The sequence below is a fragment of the Camelus ferus genome, chromosome 8 (genome assembly GCF_009834535.1).
Source record: "Camelus ferus isolate YT-003-E chromosome 8, BCGSAC_Cfer_1.0, whole genome shotgun sequence".
Classification (NCBI taxonomy): domain Eukaryota; kingdom Metazoa; phylum Chordata; class Mammalia; order Artiodactyla; family Camelidae; genus Camelus; species Camelus ferus.
Genome location: NC_045703.1, coordinates 51,918,132 through 51,935,221, shown reverse-complemented (window position 1 = coordinate 51,935,221; position 17,090 = coordinate 51,918,132). Strand labels below are relative to the sequence as shown.

General features: G+C 39.8%; 1 protein-coding gene across 1 annotated transcript in view; it reads right to left on the bottom strand.

Moving 5' to 3' along the window:
• Positions 1-624: 624 nt before the first annotated feature.
• The window catches only part of ECT2L (epithelial cell transforming 2 like), a 63,265-nt gene continuing 46,799 nt past the window's right edge, over positions 625-17,090 (bottom strand). Inside the window, exons 14-22 of the mRNA XM_032485034.1 lie at positions 15,489-15,575; positions 14,760-14,974; positions 14,013-14,160; positions 12,315-12,388; positions 12,058-12,214; positions 11,302-11,367; positions 9,830-9,918; positions 2,146-2,318; positions 625-775 (exon numbers count right to left, since the gene is read on the bottom strand). Coding sequence (XP_032340925.1) covers positions 648-775; positions 2,146-2,318; positions 9,830-9,918; positions 11,302-11,367; positions 12,058-12,214; positions 12,315-12,388; positions 14,013-14,160; positions 14,760-14,974; positions 15,489-15,575 — 1,137 coding nt within the window. The 3' untranslated portion in view covers positions 625-647. The remainder of the gene's footprint in view (positions 776-2,145; positions 2,319-9,829; positions 9,919-11,301; positions 11,368-12,057; positions 12,215-12,314; positions 12,389-14,012; positions 14,161-14,759; positions 14,975-15,488; positions 15,576-17,090) is intronic.

Below are 17,090 nucleotides of genomic sequence, written 5' to 3'. Positions count from 1 at the left end.
GTTTTTAAAGCGTTTTATTTAAAACGTCTAAGAAATTAATTTTGTAGCAAAAGAACATGTAAAAATTACAGAAAACTTTTTAGTACTATAGTGGTATATTTTTAAAAATGGTCTCTGGAGAAGTACATTCATACTAAGGATATATGTCAGATTTTTTAGTAAATTACCGTTTATATTATATATTTTTTTAAATCAATAACAATTTTATGAACATGTTAAAGATGATTGGTAAGTCACCATTAGATTAAAAACATTTTTCTAAGATACTGATCATTTAAGAAACATTTTTCATTATGCTTTTATTTTTCATTAGATCATAAAACAAAACTTTAAATACCCAGTACCCTTGTTCTGTTTTAGGTTTTGTTAGTCAGACTACTCTAAATAATACTGTCTGTGAAAAATAACTACCAAAATAACTGGTTCAAAATTTTGTATTCAAATTGTTCTTTTGTCCATTTCACATAATTGAGCATCTATGATAAATTTTAAAAATTAAAAGGAACTTTATGGGCCATCCTAGTTCATCCTCCCATCAACCCTGATACATAATCATTCTGCTTCTTGCTGGATCTTCTGGAATAGAAAATATATGCTGTCTGTCTTTGTCTTGGTAGATTGGCACCGCTGGATTTTTAAGTCCATTCTCACTTTTCCATACTACTTTTGATGGCACTTTGGAGTACTGACAACCATAGGAATTTATCATCCTCACCCTCTGCAGCACAAATCCATTCATGTTTTGGACCTTGAAGAATAAATGCATTCCTGATATCTGTAAAAATATTTGGGGTATACTAATTAATCTTTGCAGGTAACAATCAAAAGAAAATGTTTTAAAATTCAAGAATTAGCCAAGTCAACTTGAAAATTTTATTGAAAATTAAAGAGAGATTCAAACAAATACAAATCCAGTTTAGAATATAATATCCTAAGATACAGAATGATTCTAATATAGTCTAAAATAATCTTATCTTTATATTATAATTGTTTAATTGTAACTAGCAATTATTTTTAAAGACTGAATGATAGATGATGTGATGTTCTTTAATTCCAGAAGGAACTGGAACCAGTCAAGGTCTATACTAAGAGTTATTGTAGGTAAGAGATGCTGAGAGCTCAACCTGGACCACCTTGGTATGGGGGCCAGGACAGAACTAGGCTGACTGCTGAGCTGAGTGCCCACTCTTAAGTTACGTTACGGTATTTTGACACAGAGCACAGCTGATTAAGGGGAGATGAAAGGAGACATGTCATACACTCTTCAACCACACCCAGTGGATACAGGTAACTATCTCTTTTTACCTGAGTTTGAATTCTAGGTGGAAATATTTATTCCCATATTTAGTGTTCATTTTTTCTCATGCTCAGAGTTTAAATGGGGCTAAAGCTAATGGGAAAGCAGCCCATTTTAGATTATTAGTTCCTTCTCTGAGATCTTCATTCCAGCTTTAACCTTGAGTCTTGCCTTCACATGCAGTAAAAAATACTGAAATGAGAGGTGTTACATTCAGATTGGCCTAACAAATATGGGAAAGACATATGGATCCTTTTAAGATTGGAAAGTAGAATATAAGATAAAAACTAAGTACAGTAAGTTTAAGTAGGATTTATTTTCGTAACATGGTATTTCTATTGAGATTATTATGAGGGAATGTTTGTTACCAAACATCCTTTGCAAATCGATCCTTTATAGAACTCTCAAATACGAACTTTCAGAAGAAAAGGTACAGTCAAACCTGTAATAATCGCTTATTCCCAGTAGAATGGAAAAGTAATAGATAAAAATCTAAAATTGTAACATCTACAATCAGTACAGAGTGGTGGTTAAGGACCCCAGCTCCTGTCAGACTGCTTCAGAAAATCCCTCACAATGATGTAGGGTTATGTCTCTCTTCATGGTTTTTGAAAGTTGTTTTCCTTATGTCTTAAGGTGTGTGTCTGACAATGCCAGTATGCCTTTCTTTTGCTATTTCAGAGATAGATGAAAGTTTACATTAATAGGATCCTAAAACTATTAGGGAAATTATTTGCAAACTGGCAAATTCTAGTTCTCTTCCTGCTTTTCTATTTTAATAGTTAATGGGCTTTGTATAATACAGCTTCCTAAAGGCATTTAACTCTTTGGAGGAAAAGAATACATACATTTGGAATCTGGAATATCTTCTATGAGTAACCTATGAAGGGCCACGGATGCAATGAACTGGTAGGTTGATATTGAAGTCCTTTCGAATGGAGTATGAGACGTGCCCCGACTAGAAACAAGCAGTGCATCATTGAAGAGGAAGAGACTGAGATCACGAATATGTTCATAGAGCCTGAGTTAAGACAGAGAAGGAGCAGTTTTAGTAGTTTTACATATGCATACATACATGCTTGTTACACAGTTCACCATCTTTATGTTGGTAACCCAGTAGTCAAGGATTTTGCCCACCTCAGACCTTTTGAATGGCTTATTGAAGTTCTCTGTGTATTTTTTTCTGGTTGTTACTAGTCCCTCTGTCTCAGATTAATTGTGTGGGTGGGCCTCAAGGTTCCTGGTGGAATGGTTTGAGATCCACTGGACAAGTATCCAATCAATGCAGGAAAAATGAACACAGAACTTTCACTCCTTTATGACATGAATCACGTTAAAGCTGTGTTTTTAAACTTTTGTCAAAAGGTTGGTATTTTGTGTTCGATGTATTTAGGGAATCTGGGGAAAATACATTTTCTTTTGGTTTGGTTTTATCTTTTAAGGGGAACAGGTTGGATTAGAGAAAAGCACAAGAATCAGTAAGGTGTGAGGTGTCTCAGGCAGAAAGCAGGGAGAAGAAAAGCATTTACTAAGTAGGAAAGAAATTCTAATTTTGATTGGAGGGAAACAATAAAAAGTTGGAATTAAATAACTATTCATTTTCACTGAGGTTGCCATCAAGGTCAGCTGTAGGCATGTTTATCAGTAAGCAAAATATTGTGCCCCCAACCTCCAACTAGTATCCTCTTTGCTTTTCTGTTGGTGGAGCCAGTTTCACTGTACTCCAGTATGGGTCATCTACTGTGGGTACTAAACGGAGCACCACATGATGTGTTAGGGAGGAGCTTGGGGGAGCCCCACCCTACGCCCCCAGTCCCTGCCCCGCACCAGGAGTGGCTAAGTGCAACAAGCTCGTTATTTTGATGGAAGATAACCAAAAAATGTTTTCCTCTTAAAAACATCAAGCAACTCTTAAGGATGTAACTCTAAGGAAGCAAATCAATTTACTGGCTTATTCAGAGGAATTCTCTTATTTTTTTTATCTTCATCAATTTTGTTTAATTTTTAAATTGTTGATTCAGATACACATAAAGTTTTATCAAAATGCTAAAGTAACATCAGCATGTACCATCAGCTTTTTTAATGTACCACTCTTTTGTTTCACTTTTTGTTTGGCTCCTTCCTCCACTCAGGTCACCCAAGTTAACAAATTAGTATGTAACTTTCCACTTTTTTTTTTTTTTAACCTGCTCAGGTAATTCACATATGTACCTATATATACACATCTATTTATAGGTAGGTTGCCATTGTTTTATAAAAATGGTAGTATTATCCAGACTTCTTTCTTGCTTTTCTCAGCAATGGGAATCACTTCAATTTTTTTCTAATAGCTAAATAATAGTGTGGCTGGACCATGATGTATCCAACACTTCCCCATTTGACGAACGTTCTTCTTTTCATGGACATTTGCTTTGTTTACAGGCTCAGGTCTCTCTTCCCTCCTTTCTTTCCCCCTCCCTTCTTTCATTTTTAATTCCTTTATTGCCACTGTGAGCAATATTGGGATAAACTGATTCCTTACACATAAATAAATTCCTTACAGGTACTGTTACTTCTATCAGATAGGAGTCCCAATTTCTATCAGGTAGGATTGACTGGCCAAATAGTACACATATCTTTATCAAAGACTTCCAGATTGTTCTCCATAAAAGCTGCTATAATTCACATTTAGAATCCACTTTATACTATAATGGCTCTGACTTGTGCTTAATATAAACTTTAATGTGCATCTGAGTTGCTCAGAGCTTTTGTTAAAGTGCAAATTATGATTCCTCAGAGCTAGGCTAGCCTGAGGTTCTGCGTTTCTAACAGCAGCCTGGGACTGCTGGTGTGCAGACCACACGTGGAGTAGTGAGGTGCCTAAGTCATCAGTTACAGTCATGCCCATGAGGTAGGTGAAGGACTGGAGAGGATGTCAAAACATCTTTAAGGAGTACCATACTTCAGGTTCAGCTCTTTGGAGAGTGTGAGGAGATGCAGGTCATGTCAGGTGTGTGGGTAGATAACAATGCAGTGATCACACAACAACTAGAACCAACTTCCTTTTTCAAACATTTCCATCCCATCTCTGTGGTTCTGATTTAGGCTAGAAGGAGTAGATGTTTCATATTTACTGATACCTTGCTAGAAATAATGTTCTAGATCAAGTTGATAGCTCATTCTGAGAATAATGGAGCAAACTGAACTAGGAATGAGGGAGAGGGGAAGCAAGAAAGATGGGGTGCATTTTACATCTGTGTGTGCTGGGCTGGATGGGGCAAAGGGCCACTTTAAAATAGGCAAAAGAACTCCACCATATTCTTGACCCTTTTGGCAATATTTTTATCCGATTGCTGATAAGAATCATCATACCATTTTAGAAAAATGTTTAAAGCTACAATAAAACTGCTGTTCTATCTGAACTACAAGGGTGCTTTGAAGAAGTAGCTTTGAAAGGGGTGTTTGTTCTAGTAAACATGTTTAGTTTTTTTCCTTTGGAAGGGACAACATTGAAAGCAGAGGTAAATGAAAGAGAATTCCAGTTTAGTGACCCACTTGGACTGAGTGGGTGGAGAGGCCAGAGGAGGGAAGGAGCAGGCACATTAACTTGAGCTTGGAGTTCAGTCCACTTGTAATCTGAGGACGTGAGCAGGGAAAGATAAACACACAAAGAAGTTTTTATTATTTTAATCTGATTGTAAAAGTGCTGTTTAAAAAATATATAGGTGAGTTTTACCTAGAAAAAGGCTCTCCAAAAGCCAATTACACCCCACAAGATCTCCAACAATTTTCATCCAGAGACAAAAAACACCAGAAAAATTTTTTAAACTTAACAATTCTACAGATGCAAAAACAAATGCTTTTTTTTTTGCCTTTCATATTGACATAATGGAGCAACTGAAATGGAAACTCTGGATCCTACTAGGGTTTCAGAAAGCTGCTTCTGCTCACATTCAAAAGAACCAACTCCAAGGGTAGATTTTGTCCCTTGAACTTGAATATGATTTCTTTGCTTAGTCACAAATAGGCTCAATGACTCAGCAAAATAGAATAGGTCTACTTTAGTTTAAATTCTTAACACCATTCTAGAAGTATTTTGTTGTTGTTTAATTACTGCATTAGCCAGTCCAAGAGACAAAGTATCTAACTTCCAAAAATACATAAAACTGAATTTTCAGAGCATAAACAGACAACAGTAGGCCGTTGGTTCTGTGAGCTGCCTTGAGCCAAAACTGTTTATCACCTAGACCCATCATCCACATTCTGACTCATGGATCATAGTGGTTTAGCGGTTGCCAGGATAAAAGTCAGTGCAGAGCCAGAATCCAGTGTACCTGAGAAGTCTGGGTATTTCTTTCCCCAATGCCTGCTTGCCCTGGTAAATGACGGTCGGCCCCTTCAGGAAAGGCTAAAAGGAAAGTTACAGCATGCATCCTTGGCAGTGTAGTAGTATTCTTCCTTGAGGACTCAGGGTCTGAGTCCTCCTTTTGGTGATTCAAGGCCGTGCCTCTATTCACCAGTCCTAGAGAGTTCCTAGGGTTTCAGAGAACCTTTGGGGAGACCCCATTAGAAGGAAACAAAAATAAAACTGCTCAAAATTGTCAAGCATAATGTCACATAGATGAAAATTGGTGTTTCTGAAAAAGCAATAAAAAAGTTCCAAGGTACATAATGTATTATAAAAGCTTAACATACCCAAACTCTCTGGGCTATATCCACAGAGGGACAAATGCCTCTAGATTTCCTAGCTCCAAAATGACTCCATGACTTCATCTCTACCTCAGAGCAAAGTTTTTCATTTTTGTAGTGCAATTATTTACTTGTTCTTTCTTAGCTTCTGCTCTTGTTTGTTAGTAATTTGTTTAGTACTTGCTGCTGTGTTGGTGAGTTTATTATGAGGAAAGCCCAGCTCATCTTTCCACCTACTGGTCTAATCAGTGGACAGAACACTGAGACCTGCTTTTGAATTCTGAGCCAGTACTTATTAGTTCTGTGACCTCAGACAAGTTATTCAAATCCAGATTCAGCAGCCATAACATAGTTCCATTCCCACCTTCCTCACCAGGTGGTTGTAAGGATTATATCAAATGAGAGTGGTTAAAATATGTGGTAAACTATAAAACCTTAGACTGAAATGAGTTGGTTTTGTACACATAAATATAAACAGACTTTCCTCTGAGTAGAAATGATGGAAATCATGGGACTATCATTGTGAGTTCCTAAAATGACAGAAAACAAGGTTACAGGCTAAATGTTCTGCGATAACTTGTGGAATATGAACCTTATTGTATTTACTTAATTTCAAATATTAATGTAAAATTACATTTATATTTATTGCTTGGCAAATCACTGAAATAGTGCCTACTTAAATATAAATGTACCTCATAATTAGAGTGTAAAATAATTTAGTATTCCTCCATTTTCCTGAGATCTTTAAATGCACTCTTGTCCAAAGACTAAAGCAGAAGTCTAAATTCTAATAATTGAGACTTCTGGTTTCTGGCTGGACATGTAAAGAGTTTAAAAGTCATCACTTCCATCCTCACAACAAAAAGGAAGATGAAAACAGAATCAACAACTCAGAGCTATCAGAGAAATGAGGTCACAAGGTAAACTACCACCCCAAAACCTGGAGAGACAAGCTGGCACATAGAAGCACAGCTTACTGGAAGCGGCAGCTGCCTGCTGGAGCCAGCATCGGGTAAGAATGTTTAAAGGGTAATTGACTAATTGCTAGAGACTGAATGTGAGTTAGTGCAAGAGATTACAAACTCCTGGAGACCTAGCATTAGCCCACTCCACACCCACCCCTCATGTGAGTTTTACCTCCAGGAGCCCCACCAAGTTCTCACCATGAAGATCTAAGAACAATCCCTTCATTTTTCCCATAAGGAGGGAGAAAGTAACCATTTGAAACTTGCCCAGAGAGTTCTGTTCCACTTAACAAAGGCCTGCTCTCAATGGAAACAATTTTACCAGCACCTAACCAACATGAGGAAAGGGTGAATACCCAACTCCAACTCCTTCTAACCTTCCTGTCTCATCAGAGAGGTGAGCAAAAAAAAAAAAAAAAATGCTTATAGGAACTTGTAAAGGTCATAGCCCAGGGGCACAGTCTCACTAAAAGACTGAGACCTCATCATAGAACATACAACTTCCCTTCCCCTCACACCTTACTACCACATCGATAGGACTGCTTACAAACAAGGCATTACAGCTGAAAAGAACTGCAGGTTTCAAGTCCTATTTATGGGATCCTTAAGGAAACCCAATGACAACAGGGGAGACAAAAATGAAAATTGTAGCCTCTGACACCACAGCTACAACAAACAGTAAATACAGGCTAACATCTAGCCAGATAAATGTAAAACTGCACACTAAAGACCTATTTACCTCAGTTCCTTTTATTCTATACATCATGTCTGGCTTTCAACAAAAAATTACAAGGCATGCTAAGAGGTAGGAAAACACAGTCTGGTAAGACAGCAAGCATCAGAACCAGACCCAGATTTGGCAGGAATGTTGTTGGAATTGTCAGACTATGGAGTTTAAAATAACTGTGATAAGTTAAATTAAGGACTTTAATGGAAAAAGTGGACAACACGTAAGTACAGATATATAATATAAACAGAGGTGGAAACTCCAAGAGAGAATTAAAAGGAAATTCTAGAAACCAAAAACACCATAATAGAAATGAATAACGCCTTTGATGCACTAATCAGCACACTGGATGTAGCCAAGAAGAGAATCAGTGAGCCTGAAGATATATCAATAGAAAGCAGAGAAAAGAGTGAAAAAGAAAGGAACAGAATATCCCAAAAAATGGGAAAATTACAAAAGGTGTACTTAAGTCTAACGGGCATATCAGATGGAGAGGAAAGAATGAAACAGAAGAAATATTTGAAGTTATAATGGCTGAGAATTTTTCAAAATTATTGACAAACACTAAACAGATCCAGGAAGCTTAGAGAATACCAAGCAGGAAAAATCCCCTGAAATCTACACATATTACATTCAAATTCTAGAAAATCAAAGACAAAGATAAAATCTTCAAAGAACCTAGAGAGCAACAACAAAAATCAAAATTAAACACCTTTCTTACAGAGGGAAAATGATAAGAATTACATTGGACATCTCTTTAGAAACCATGCAAGCAAGAAGAGAGTAGAATGAAGTAAGTGTTGAAAGAAAAAACCCACTGATCTAGAATTTTGTAGCCAGAAAAATTATCCTTCAAAAGTGAAAGAGAAATAATGAGCCTCAGATGAACCAAAATTCATTGCCAACAGACTTACCTAGCAAAAAATGTTAAAAGATGTTCTTCAGAGAAAAGATACATTATGTAAGTCAGAAACTGGGACTTACATAAAGAAAGAGTTCTTGAGAATGAATACATGAAGGTAAAGTAAATTCTTTAAAAAATACTTGGAATAATCCTAGCATGTCTCCTGCTACACCAGTGTGTTTAAAATTGTTGGCTTGGTAGCTAGTTTCCTCCCATCATTCTAGCTCATTTCTTCTGCTACTGACCAAAAGCAAACAAAAACACTGTGAAAATGAGAAAAGTGACACAATTGTGTGCTTTGATTTTCATTTAAGATATACTCCAGGTGGGGATAGAGATGAGGGGTCTGGTTTCTTCCAACTATCGACCTGCCCTGGGCCTTTGGGAAACATTCACTGATATATTCATTGAAATAACAAGACAAATCAATTTTTATTTCTTTTATTGGAGTTAATTCTCCATTTGATGGCTATTTGTTGAGTTATCATCTTTGCCACTGAGAACATAGTTTGGAAAACAATTTTCTAAAGCAGGAATCAAAACACTATGACACCCCCCCTTGTTTTTGTAAATAAAGCTTTATTGGAACACAGCTACACTTGTTCACTTATGTATTGTATTGTTCATGAAGATTGTATTATTTGTTATGTATTGTATTTTTGTATCTGTGTGGGTGCTTCAACAGCAGTTAGGTAGTTGCCACAGAGATCTTCTGGCAAGAAAGACCTAGAATACTTACTATCTGAACCTTTACTGAAGAAGTTTGCCCACCCTTGTTCTAAAGGAGAAAAGGAATGCTAGCTTACAGAAACTGGCACCTCCCATCACAGTAGTTCTTACACTACTATGAGCACTCAGTGTCGTGGTGGTCTTATGGTGAGACCTTTTGAATACCGACCTCAACAACTATCTGCAGATAATAAACTGGTCTTCTCTTTCTTGTAGCTGAGCAGACACTTGATGTAATGTCCCACAACACTTGGCTCTCTTCTCAGTAAGAAAGTGACCAGACTTCAGAATTTCTATTTCTGTGGAGTTAGTGGTCCTGGCAAAGACCATTTCCTTTCTTCCATTCCACCCAGTAGCTGCCTGGAATGTGAGTGAAGTGATTAAAGCACCTAACATTGTCTCAGAGAGGGGTGTGTGTGCAACTTTTCAGTTCAACACAAAGATTCATTGTAAACTTGCAAGATGTCAGACATTGTCCTGGATGCTGGGTACAAGATGAGTAAGACACACTCACAGCCATAGAATAGCTAAATGTTTACCTTAAAGAGAAGCTGATTTCCTCATCACAGCAGTGAAGTTGGGCTACATCTTGGACCCTAATCAGATATCTGTTTACTTCTGATAGAATCTATGAAATCAAAAACAAAATTAGAAACATATATACATTTTTAGAAAACAAGTCCCACTACTGCAGAACTATTTTATATCCCAGAAGATGTAAATGTTGAGTAGAACTCAGTTCAATTATGAAAAAAGCAAATGTTTTCACTTTTTGTAAAAATAGGCTTTCTTTAGGAAGACTGCAGAATTGACAGTTAAAACTATATTTGAGGGTGTTGTCTAATTTTTTAAACTATTAAAATCATTGTTTTTTTATAAATGCTTTCCTAGTATCTAAAATGAAGTGGGGGTGGGGTGGGTAAGAAGGGATCGATCAAGAAAAAGAAGTGAATGAATTGTTACAAATTAGGAAGTCAGGCCCTTTTACTGATCTAGGCATGGAGGTGATCACTTGGTGTGCACTGTGATCCAGAGGTAAAGTTCTATGGACTCGATGAGTTCCAAGATTTTGAATTTTCTGTAATCGAATCAACTCCACTTCTCTTTTCCTATCAAATGTGCAGATCTAAATGAGTCCAGAACAACTCCATCTTGCTTCCCCAACTTGAACAAATAAAAATAACACTTCCAATCAATTGATACTTCAGTATAATTCATATACTGAGTTCCTTCAATATGCTGAACAGTAGAAGACAAGTAAATCACAGTGCATACCTGATGGAACCCCCGATCTTGTGAATAAAGATTCGCAAGAAAATGTGACAGGGATGTTCAGGGTGCTGCAGAAAACCTAGGAAGGGGAAACTTGCAACTGGGGACGTTGGGGGAAACTTTACAAGGCAGACAGTGATTGAACTGGGTCTTTAAAGGATGAATAGGAGTTTATTCAGTGGAGTAGACAAAGAAGGCAATTTGCAAGAAGGAAGAACATGGGCAGAGCACAGATGTGTGGGGAGAGGCTAAGATTATTGAAGAACTGTGAGTAGATCTGCGTGGCCTGATCGTCAGGTGGTAGGCAAGGCAGTAAGAGGGAAGGTAGAATGGGATCAGGTGATACTCTGTATGTAACAGACAGCCAACAAAACACTTCCAGGATTTTTGCAGATGTCCTCAGTGTGCAGAATCCTACACCAGACACTGTGTGCAGGGAGACAGAAAACAATAAAGACATGGCCCCATGCCTCAAAGGGGGTCATGATCACAGTAGTACCAAGCAAGGGGCTAAGACTGCAAAGAAGTTACAGGGTGGGGCCAAGCCCACTTGTGTCTCTTCTCAACCAGCATCCTTGCAGATAACAAGGATGTGAGATATGAAAGCTTGGCAGCATCTGGCACACAGTAGGCATTCAACAGATGTCAGCTGAATTGAAATCTGTTTGTCTCCTTTTGCCAGTGACTTGAGGTTAAAATTCACGAGCACGAGATGTAGCGAGTACATCAGAATACGTACAGGGCATCCCCAGATGATTCTCTCTATGTCTGACAGCCGATCTTTCATATTGATGGTTTGCTTCATCTAGGAAACAGACCCTAATTTTAGGCAAACTAAAAGTGTAATTTTTTATACATAAAAAATAAGTTAAAAGTAATTTATGGCACCTATAATAAGGGCTCAGTATTTTCATAAACTATAGTAAGAATCTCAATTTCAGGTACCCAATGTTGTAAAACAAAAAGGCAAGTGACAAGACTATATTCAAAAAGTATCTTCTGGGCATAACGTGTGATCAGTTTACATTCAGCCCAGACTCCCGTGCAGTCTGCACATCACAATGATATTCTCATAATGATAGTGCTGTACTCCAAGACACTGAAATCTTGCAGGGAATAATTGTGATTGCTGTAGTTACTTAGGCAGAATAGTTAATTAACACATTACAAAGTCCTTTCAGAAACAAAGGGTTTTACTTTTTTTTCTTTTAGCCATCTAGAAAAATCAACTCAAATACTCCATTCTTTAAACTTTTATATTAATAAAGATTTTATTGTACTTACACAGATATCTGAAGACATTCTGTCTTATGTGATTTGATTTGGAATAGATGCCCTTAGGGCTCAAAATCATTGAACACAATGATTTCACATCATAAAAGGATGAAAGATTTTGAAGTAAAAACCGCATGAAGTTAAGATATTTCAGGATCTTAGAGTACCACAAAGGCATCGTAACATCTTTAAAGGACACAGACTCTTATCAGTGACCAACCTGATCTAAATAACCTTTGTATTTTTTGATTTGTTCAATTGCAGTGGTCAAGTCCCCACGGTCAACGTGTTCTGCAGGAGTATGAAGCCTCAGAGCATAGAGAAGATGAATATATTCTTCAACTCTTCGGGATGGATACAAAAGCAGCTCCGGAAGGCTGCGTGAGGCACAGAGAAGGGAACCCTGGTCTCCTTTCCGATGGCCAGAGAACGCCCGATCCTTGGGGCGCCCCAGCTGTGCTGCCCTTCAGAACTTACCTCAGCATATGGGTAACCATGGTCTTGTCATGCCTCTTCAGGAAAGCTCGGAATGCTGGTGTCATTTCTCTGCACTAAAGGTGAGCGTTATAGCATCAAGACTCTATAAGACAGCTGTAAAGCGTTCTATTCCCCCAGGCAGGCATGATCTACGAAGCACTCAAAGCAAAAGGACATCATCTGCCACTAATCAAGAGTACTGTTAATACTGCAGGTGCTTACCGAGAGTCTAAGTGTAGTGCATGATTTATACCACACACCCACCCCTATTCACTGAACTTACTCATTGCAGGAAAATGAAAATGGACTCTGCAAGGAGGTAGGGCTGGATTAGAATCAGACTCCTAATTTAATTCTAGTGTCAAGTTACTTAACTTCTCTGGGCCTCAGTTTTCTCACAGATATTGTACGTAACTCTTGTGGTGAGGGGAGGAAATCCTATCCATAAAGTGCCATAAAGTCACACAGTAAATGTTACTTCCTTCTAGTAAGAGACTGTTGATGGTGCTCACCTATAATGCTGCTGTTAATCATGTTTTCCACAGTAACATTAAAACGGTGCTCCACTCTACCTACCATCTGTTGGAAAATATATTACTCATCACCATTAGGGCACCCAGGAAGTTACCTTATTTTTCTCAGATGACAGTAATGCTGATCTCTAGAAATCAAATATTCACTGATTTCCATCATAGCTAACGTTTATTGAGTACTGACTTACGTGCACCCCCACGCTAGTGAAATAGATACATTATTGCCCATGACTGTGAAAATGTTGGCACCGATTTGCCTATGACAACGTGTGATGCTTTGTTCCAGTTCTAGCCCTAAAGGTCAGTTCTATGCAATTGCCTTATTGATGTGACCCTCACATAACTGAGTTGTCCAGCAGCGTTTAAACTCCCTGGGCAGGGCAGGAAGACCACGACAAAGGGGGGTGTCTGAGGTCAGGAATCGTCTCGAGAACTCTCAGCCCCTCCGGGCCTTCTCTTCAGGGCCTCAGTGCAGACAAGCAGACACGGCCACAGTGGGCACAGGGGACACGGGCAGAAGTGGACCCCCATGTCACAAGGCAGCCTCTTCTGCTACCCTTTGATGCAAATTGAGGAGAGAAGAAAGAGGTATCTTATTGCTGTCAGAAGAGGTCCCGACAGGAGCAGTGAGGGTGTAAGTCACAACAGAGAAGATTGTTTCTAAAGCACTCTCTACAGAATGCAAGACAAAAAATTCCTTATTTCTTAGTGAGATTTCACACATTGGGTGTCTTTCTTCCAACATACGGATTATGAATTCTTTTCTGCAGGAGAGAGCTGGACTAGACAAGGCCACACAGGGCTGTAGAGGCCGCATGGAGGCAGAGCTCAGCCTTGCTTCTGCCTAATTGTTGACCATTTTCCTGCAACTGAGCCCCAGGTGCCTGGGACAGATGGAAATCTGGGAATTTGCATGAGGGTTAGATCAGTCCCACCACCTGTTCCTGGGCCCTGCTGGGTCAAGCACTGGGCCAGCTCCTGCTGGTGCAAAATTAGATAAGTTGGGGTCCCCGTCCTCAAGGAGTTCACTATAAACCAGAGGAGATCTGGAAGCCAAGAGTAGAGAAGTATTTCCTATTAATTCTAGTCCTTTAAATTATACATGAAACTTCCTTTCAAGCTCAGAAGGTCTAAAAAATGCCTGGGTGGTAACTCAATCTTTTACCTTCTCAATGGTTTTCAGAACAACAGGGTAATTGTTGAAGAAACTGGTGTATGTGTTCAACTGGCTTCCAAACTTTAGGACTATTTCTCCCACGCAGTGAGCTGGGCCCCATTCTTGCAGTCTGTCTCTCAGGGCATCTAGAAACTGCCTGCAGTACGAGAAAAGCACGGCCATGAGACATTGGCCAGTGATAGCCTGATAAATGAGTTGTCAGTCATTTGGGGCAGGGCTTTTGTCAAATCACTTTGCCTTGACACAGAGCAGCACAGATGTGACAGGAGAGGAGGAGCTGGGAAGGGAAGGAAGTAGGCTGATTCTGGTGGAAGCCCACCTCTTCACCTTAACTCCTTGAGTCAGCACTCCAGGCTGGCCACCAGAGGCTGCCCCTGACTGTCCCCTTCCTACTTCGTCTGGGGGACAGTTTCTTACCTTCCTCCAAGGACAACAGTCAACTCACTTCAACAGCTGAAGGCCATCAGCCTCCCTCAGCCCATTTCCCGGTGGGTCTGAGGTTATCATTATCCCTCATTCAGCCGTCACAGACCTTGCAAACTGGAAGAGGCCTAGTTCAACCTCTTCTTTTTATAGGATTTGGGGCCCATTGTCTTTTGTGAGATGCAGGCAGGGTCCCCAAGAAGAGCATAGAACGACTGAGCCTCTGGATAGTTTTGGAAAGCTATTCCATTCAGTGTGGGTTCCTCCCACCACCCAATGAATATTTCAAAAAAACACCTGTTCAGAGTTTACCTGTTGAGATATAAAATCTGCAGAATATCAGAGAAAATGATCTGGATGTTTGCAGCGCTCAGAATTGCTCTGTTTGATGACAGCGCTGCTCTCAGTGGCGCGACGTAAATGCCTCTCACAATTTCCAGTATCTGCACGTACTTTCTCTCACTCTGGAAGAGTTCTCTGAGGACGCTGGTTCGCTTTTCAGCTGAGTCCAGCTGTAGCTTTTTCTCCTGTAGAAAAGCATTTAGAATTCATAGGGAAAGCATAATGACTTTTTCCAGGTTTACAGCCTCAAAAAGTCTGACAGTCAAAGTCAGAGAAACTAAAGTATGGAGCAGTCAGGCAGTCGCTCTGAGATCTCCCCTTTCTGGTTTGGGATGTGCAGGGTTGAAGTCAGACCCTAGTTGGTGGGTCAGTTAGAAACTGTGAACCCTTAGGTCCCTATGCCATTTCTTTAAATGCTGTCTCAGTGTCCTTTTCATACAGCACAGAGCAGCACAGAGATGGCTCTTGCCCCCAAGATGTGACATCTCCATCCTCTTGGCTCAACTTTTCAGAACAGGACTTATTCAAAAGAAAAAACTACTGTCTGGATTTCCCCCTGTTATATTGGAGGGGGGGGGGTTCCCCTTAAGGGAAACTTTCTAGAAAAAATAAAGAACCAACCAGAATAAAGGCTGAAGACTTTTCGGGGGTCAGGAGCAAAACAAATAGAAAACTCTTATAATGTAATAATTGGCATACCAGCTTAACCAGCAACTCAAAATTTGAATCATTTTTGCTGACACTTGATTTTGTGTCCTGAGGATTGTCTTCTACAACATTTCTCTCCTGAGAATTAAATGCAGACTTGGTTATTTGGAGGCAGGCCTCGGAACAGCTAAACATCCAGTCGGTGCTATGCCCACAGGAGGCTCCCATTAGCTCTGCCTTCAGCCCTAACTATGGCGGCCCCTAGACACAGTGAGTTACGCGCTTGACAAATTTCATTCCTCTCTTAAATTAAATTTTATGTTAAAAAAAAACAACTGTTCGCTTCCTAGGAACTATTACACGTGAGAAACTACATTCAGCGCAGCACTTTTGTGCGACTCACATGCTGTTTCTAGGTTGTTTCCACATGGAAATCTGGCTTTTTCTCTCTTCACTTTATCCTGTTAATTGTTCTGTGGCTTCCATATAATTTAGCACATTAAAAACAATAGCCCTTCTTCTGCCTGCAGCATCCCAGGGTCCAGCCGAGCACCGGCACAATGGTCCCATGTTTGTGCTGAGAGCTAATGACGCTGAACCGTCACTACCGCCGTCCTTCCGAGTCAGAGATAAGACCGCCCATGGTAACCCCTTGACATCTCGGAGTGAGACTGGAAGGGAAAGGTCAGTTGGTAACTAAGGCTCTTTTTGCCTTAATCTACTCAAGCAAAAGTGCATTTCTGTTTGTACCTGCAGCCATCCTTTAAGGCTGCCTGAAGCCTTTCTGTAAGAGCTCTGGTCCCTGAACCGCGCAGAGCCAGCCAGCTTCCCCCCGGCTGGCCTGAGCGCTTACGTCTGCTCCGCGCTTACTCTAGGAAAAAAGAGATTGACTTTGAATTTTGACAAAGTCATTCAAAGTTGCTATGAGTGGAATACTCTCTTCTCTCAAAATAATTATGCTAATAGTTTATAGAGAAATAACTTCAACCAGTCAGCTGTGACACCTGTGGCTGTGTAGGTAGAACTGGGTGCAGATGTAAAATGAAAATAAAACTCAGATTGGCTGGCTGAAGATGAAGAGAGCCCAGACGGTACCGAATCAGACTGTGGGCCCACAGACGAGGGAGGCCCCCTCACCTGGGATGCCATCCTATTGGACAGGCTCACTTGAGTGCTTGTGCCTTAAAACTCAGGCATCAGCACGACTCCTAGACCTCCTGGCTATTTTAAAACCTGCTTGCTCAGACCGGGGCTTTGTATCCCCCTGGCTCCGCAACAGCTATTTTTTTTAAATATAAGTTTTTCTTTGTGGATAAGAAATCAATTGGACGTGGTAATTGTGTTTGAACCTAAAAATGTAGAGTTCTCTCATTTTGTGCTACACGTCCAGTTGTTAGGATTTTTTAGAGCCTATTTTTAGGTTAAGATGCTATCCCCTATTTGTTTTGGGGGATGAATTCAGAAGAAGTAACAGGGGCAACAAACTGCACATTTTAAAGAAAACGATTATTTTGGGTCGGTGGGCCGTTGCCTCGCTCTCTCCATGGCATGGAAGGGAGACCTCTGATCGCGTGGGAGGAACTGTCCTCTAGGATGGAGCACAGGCCGGCACTGCATTTTCCAGAGACATCCTAGTTATTGCTGGTGCACCTC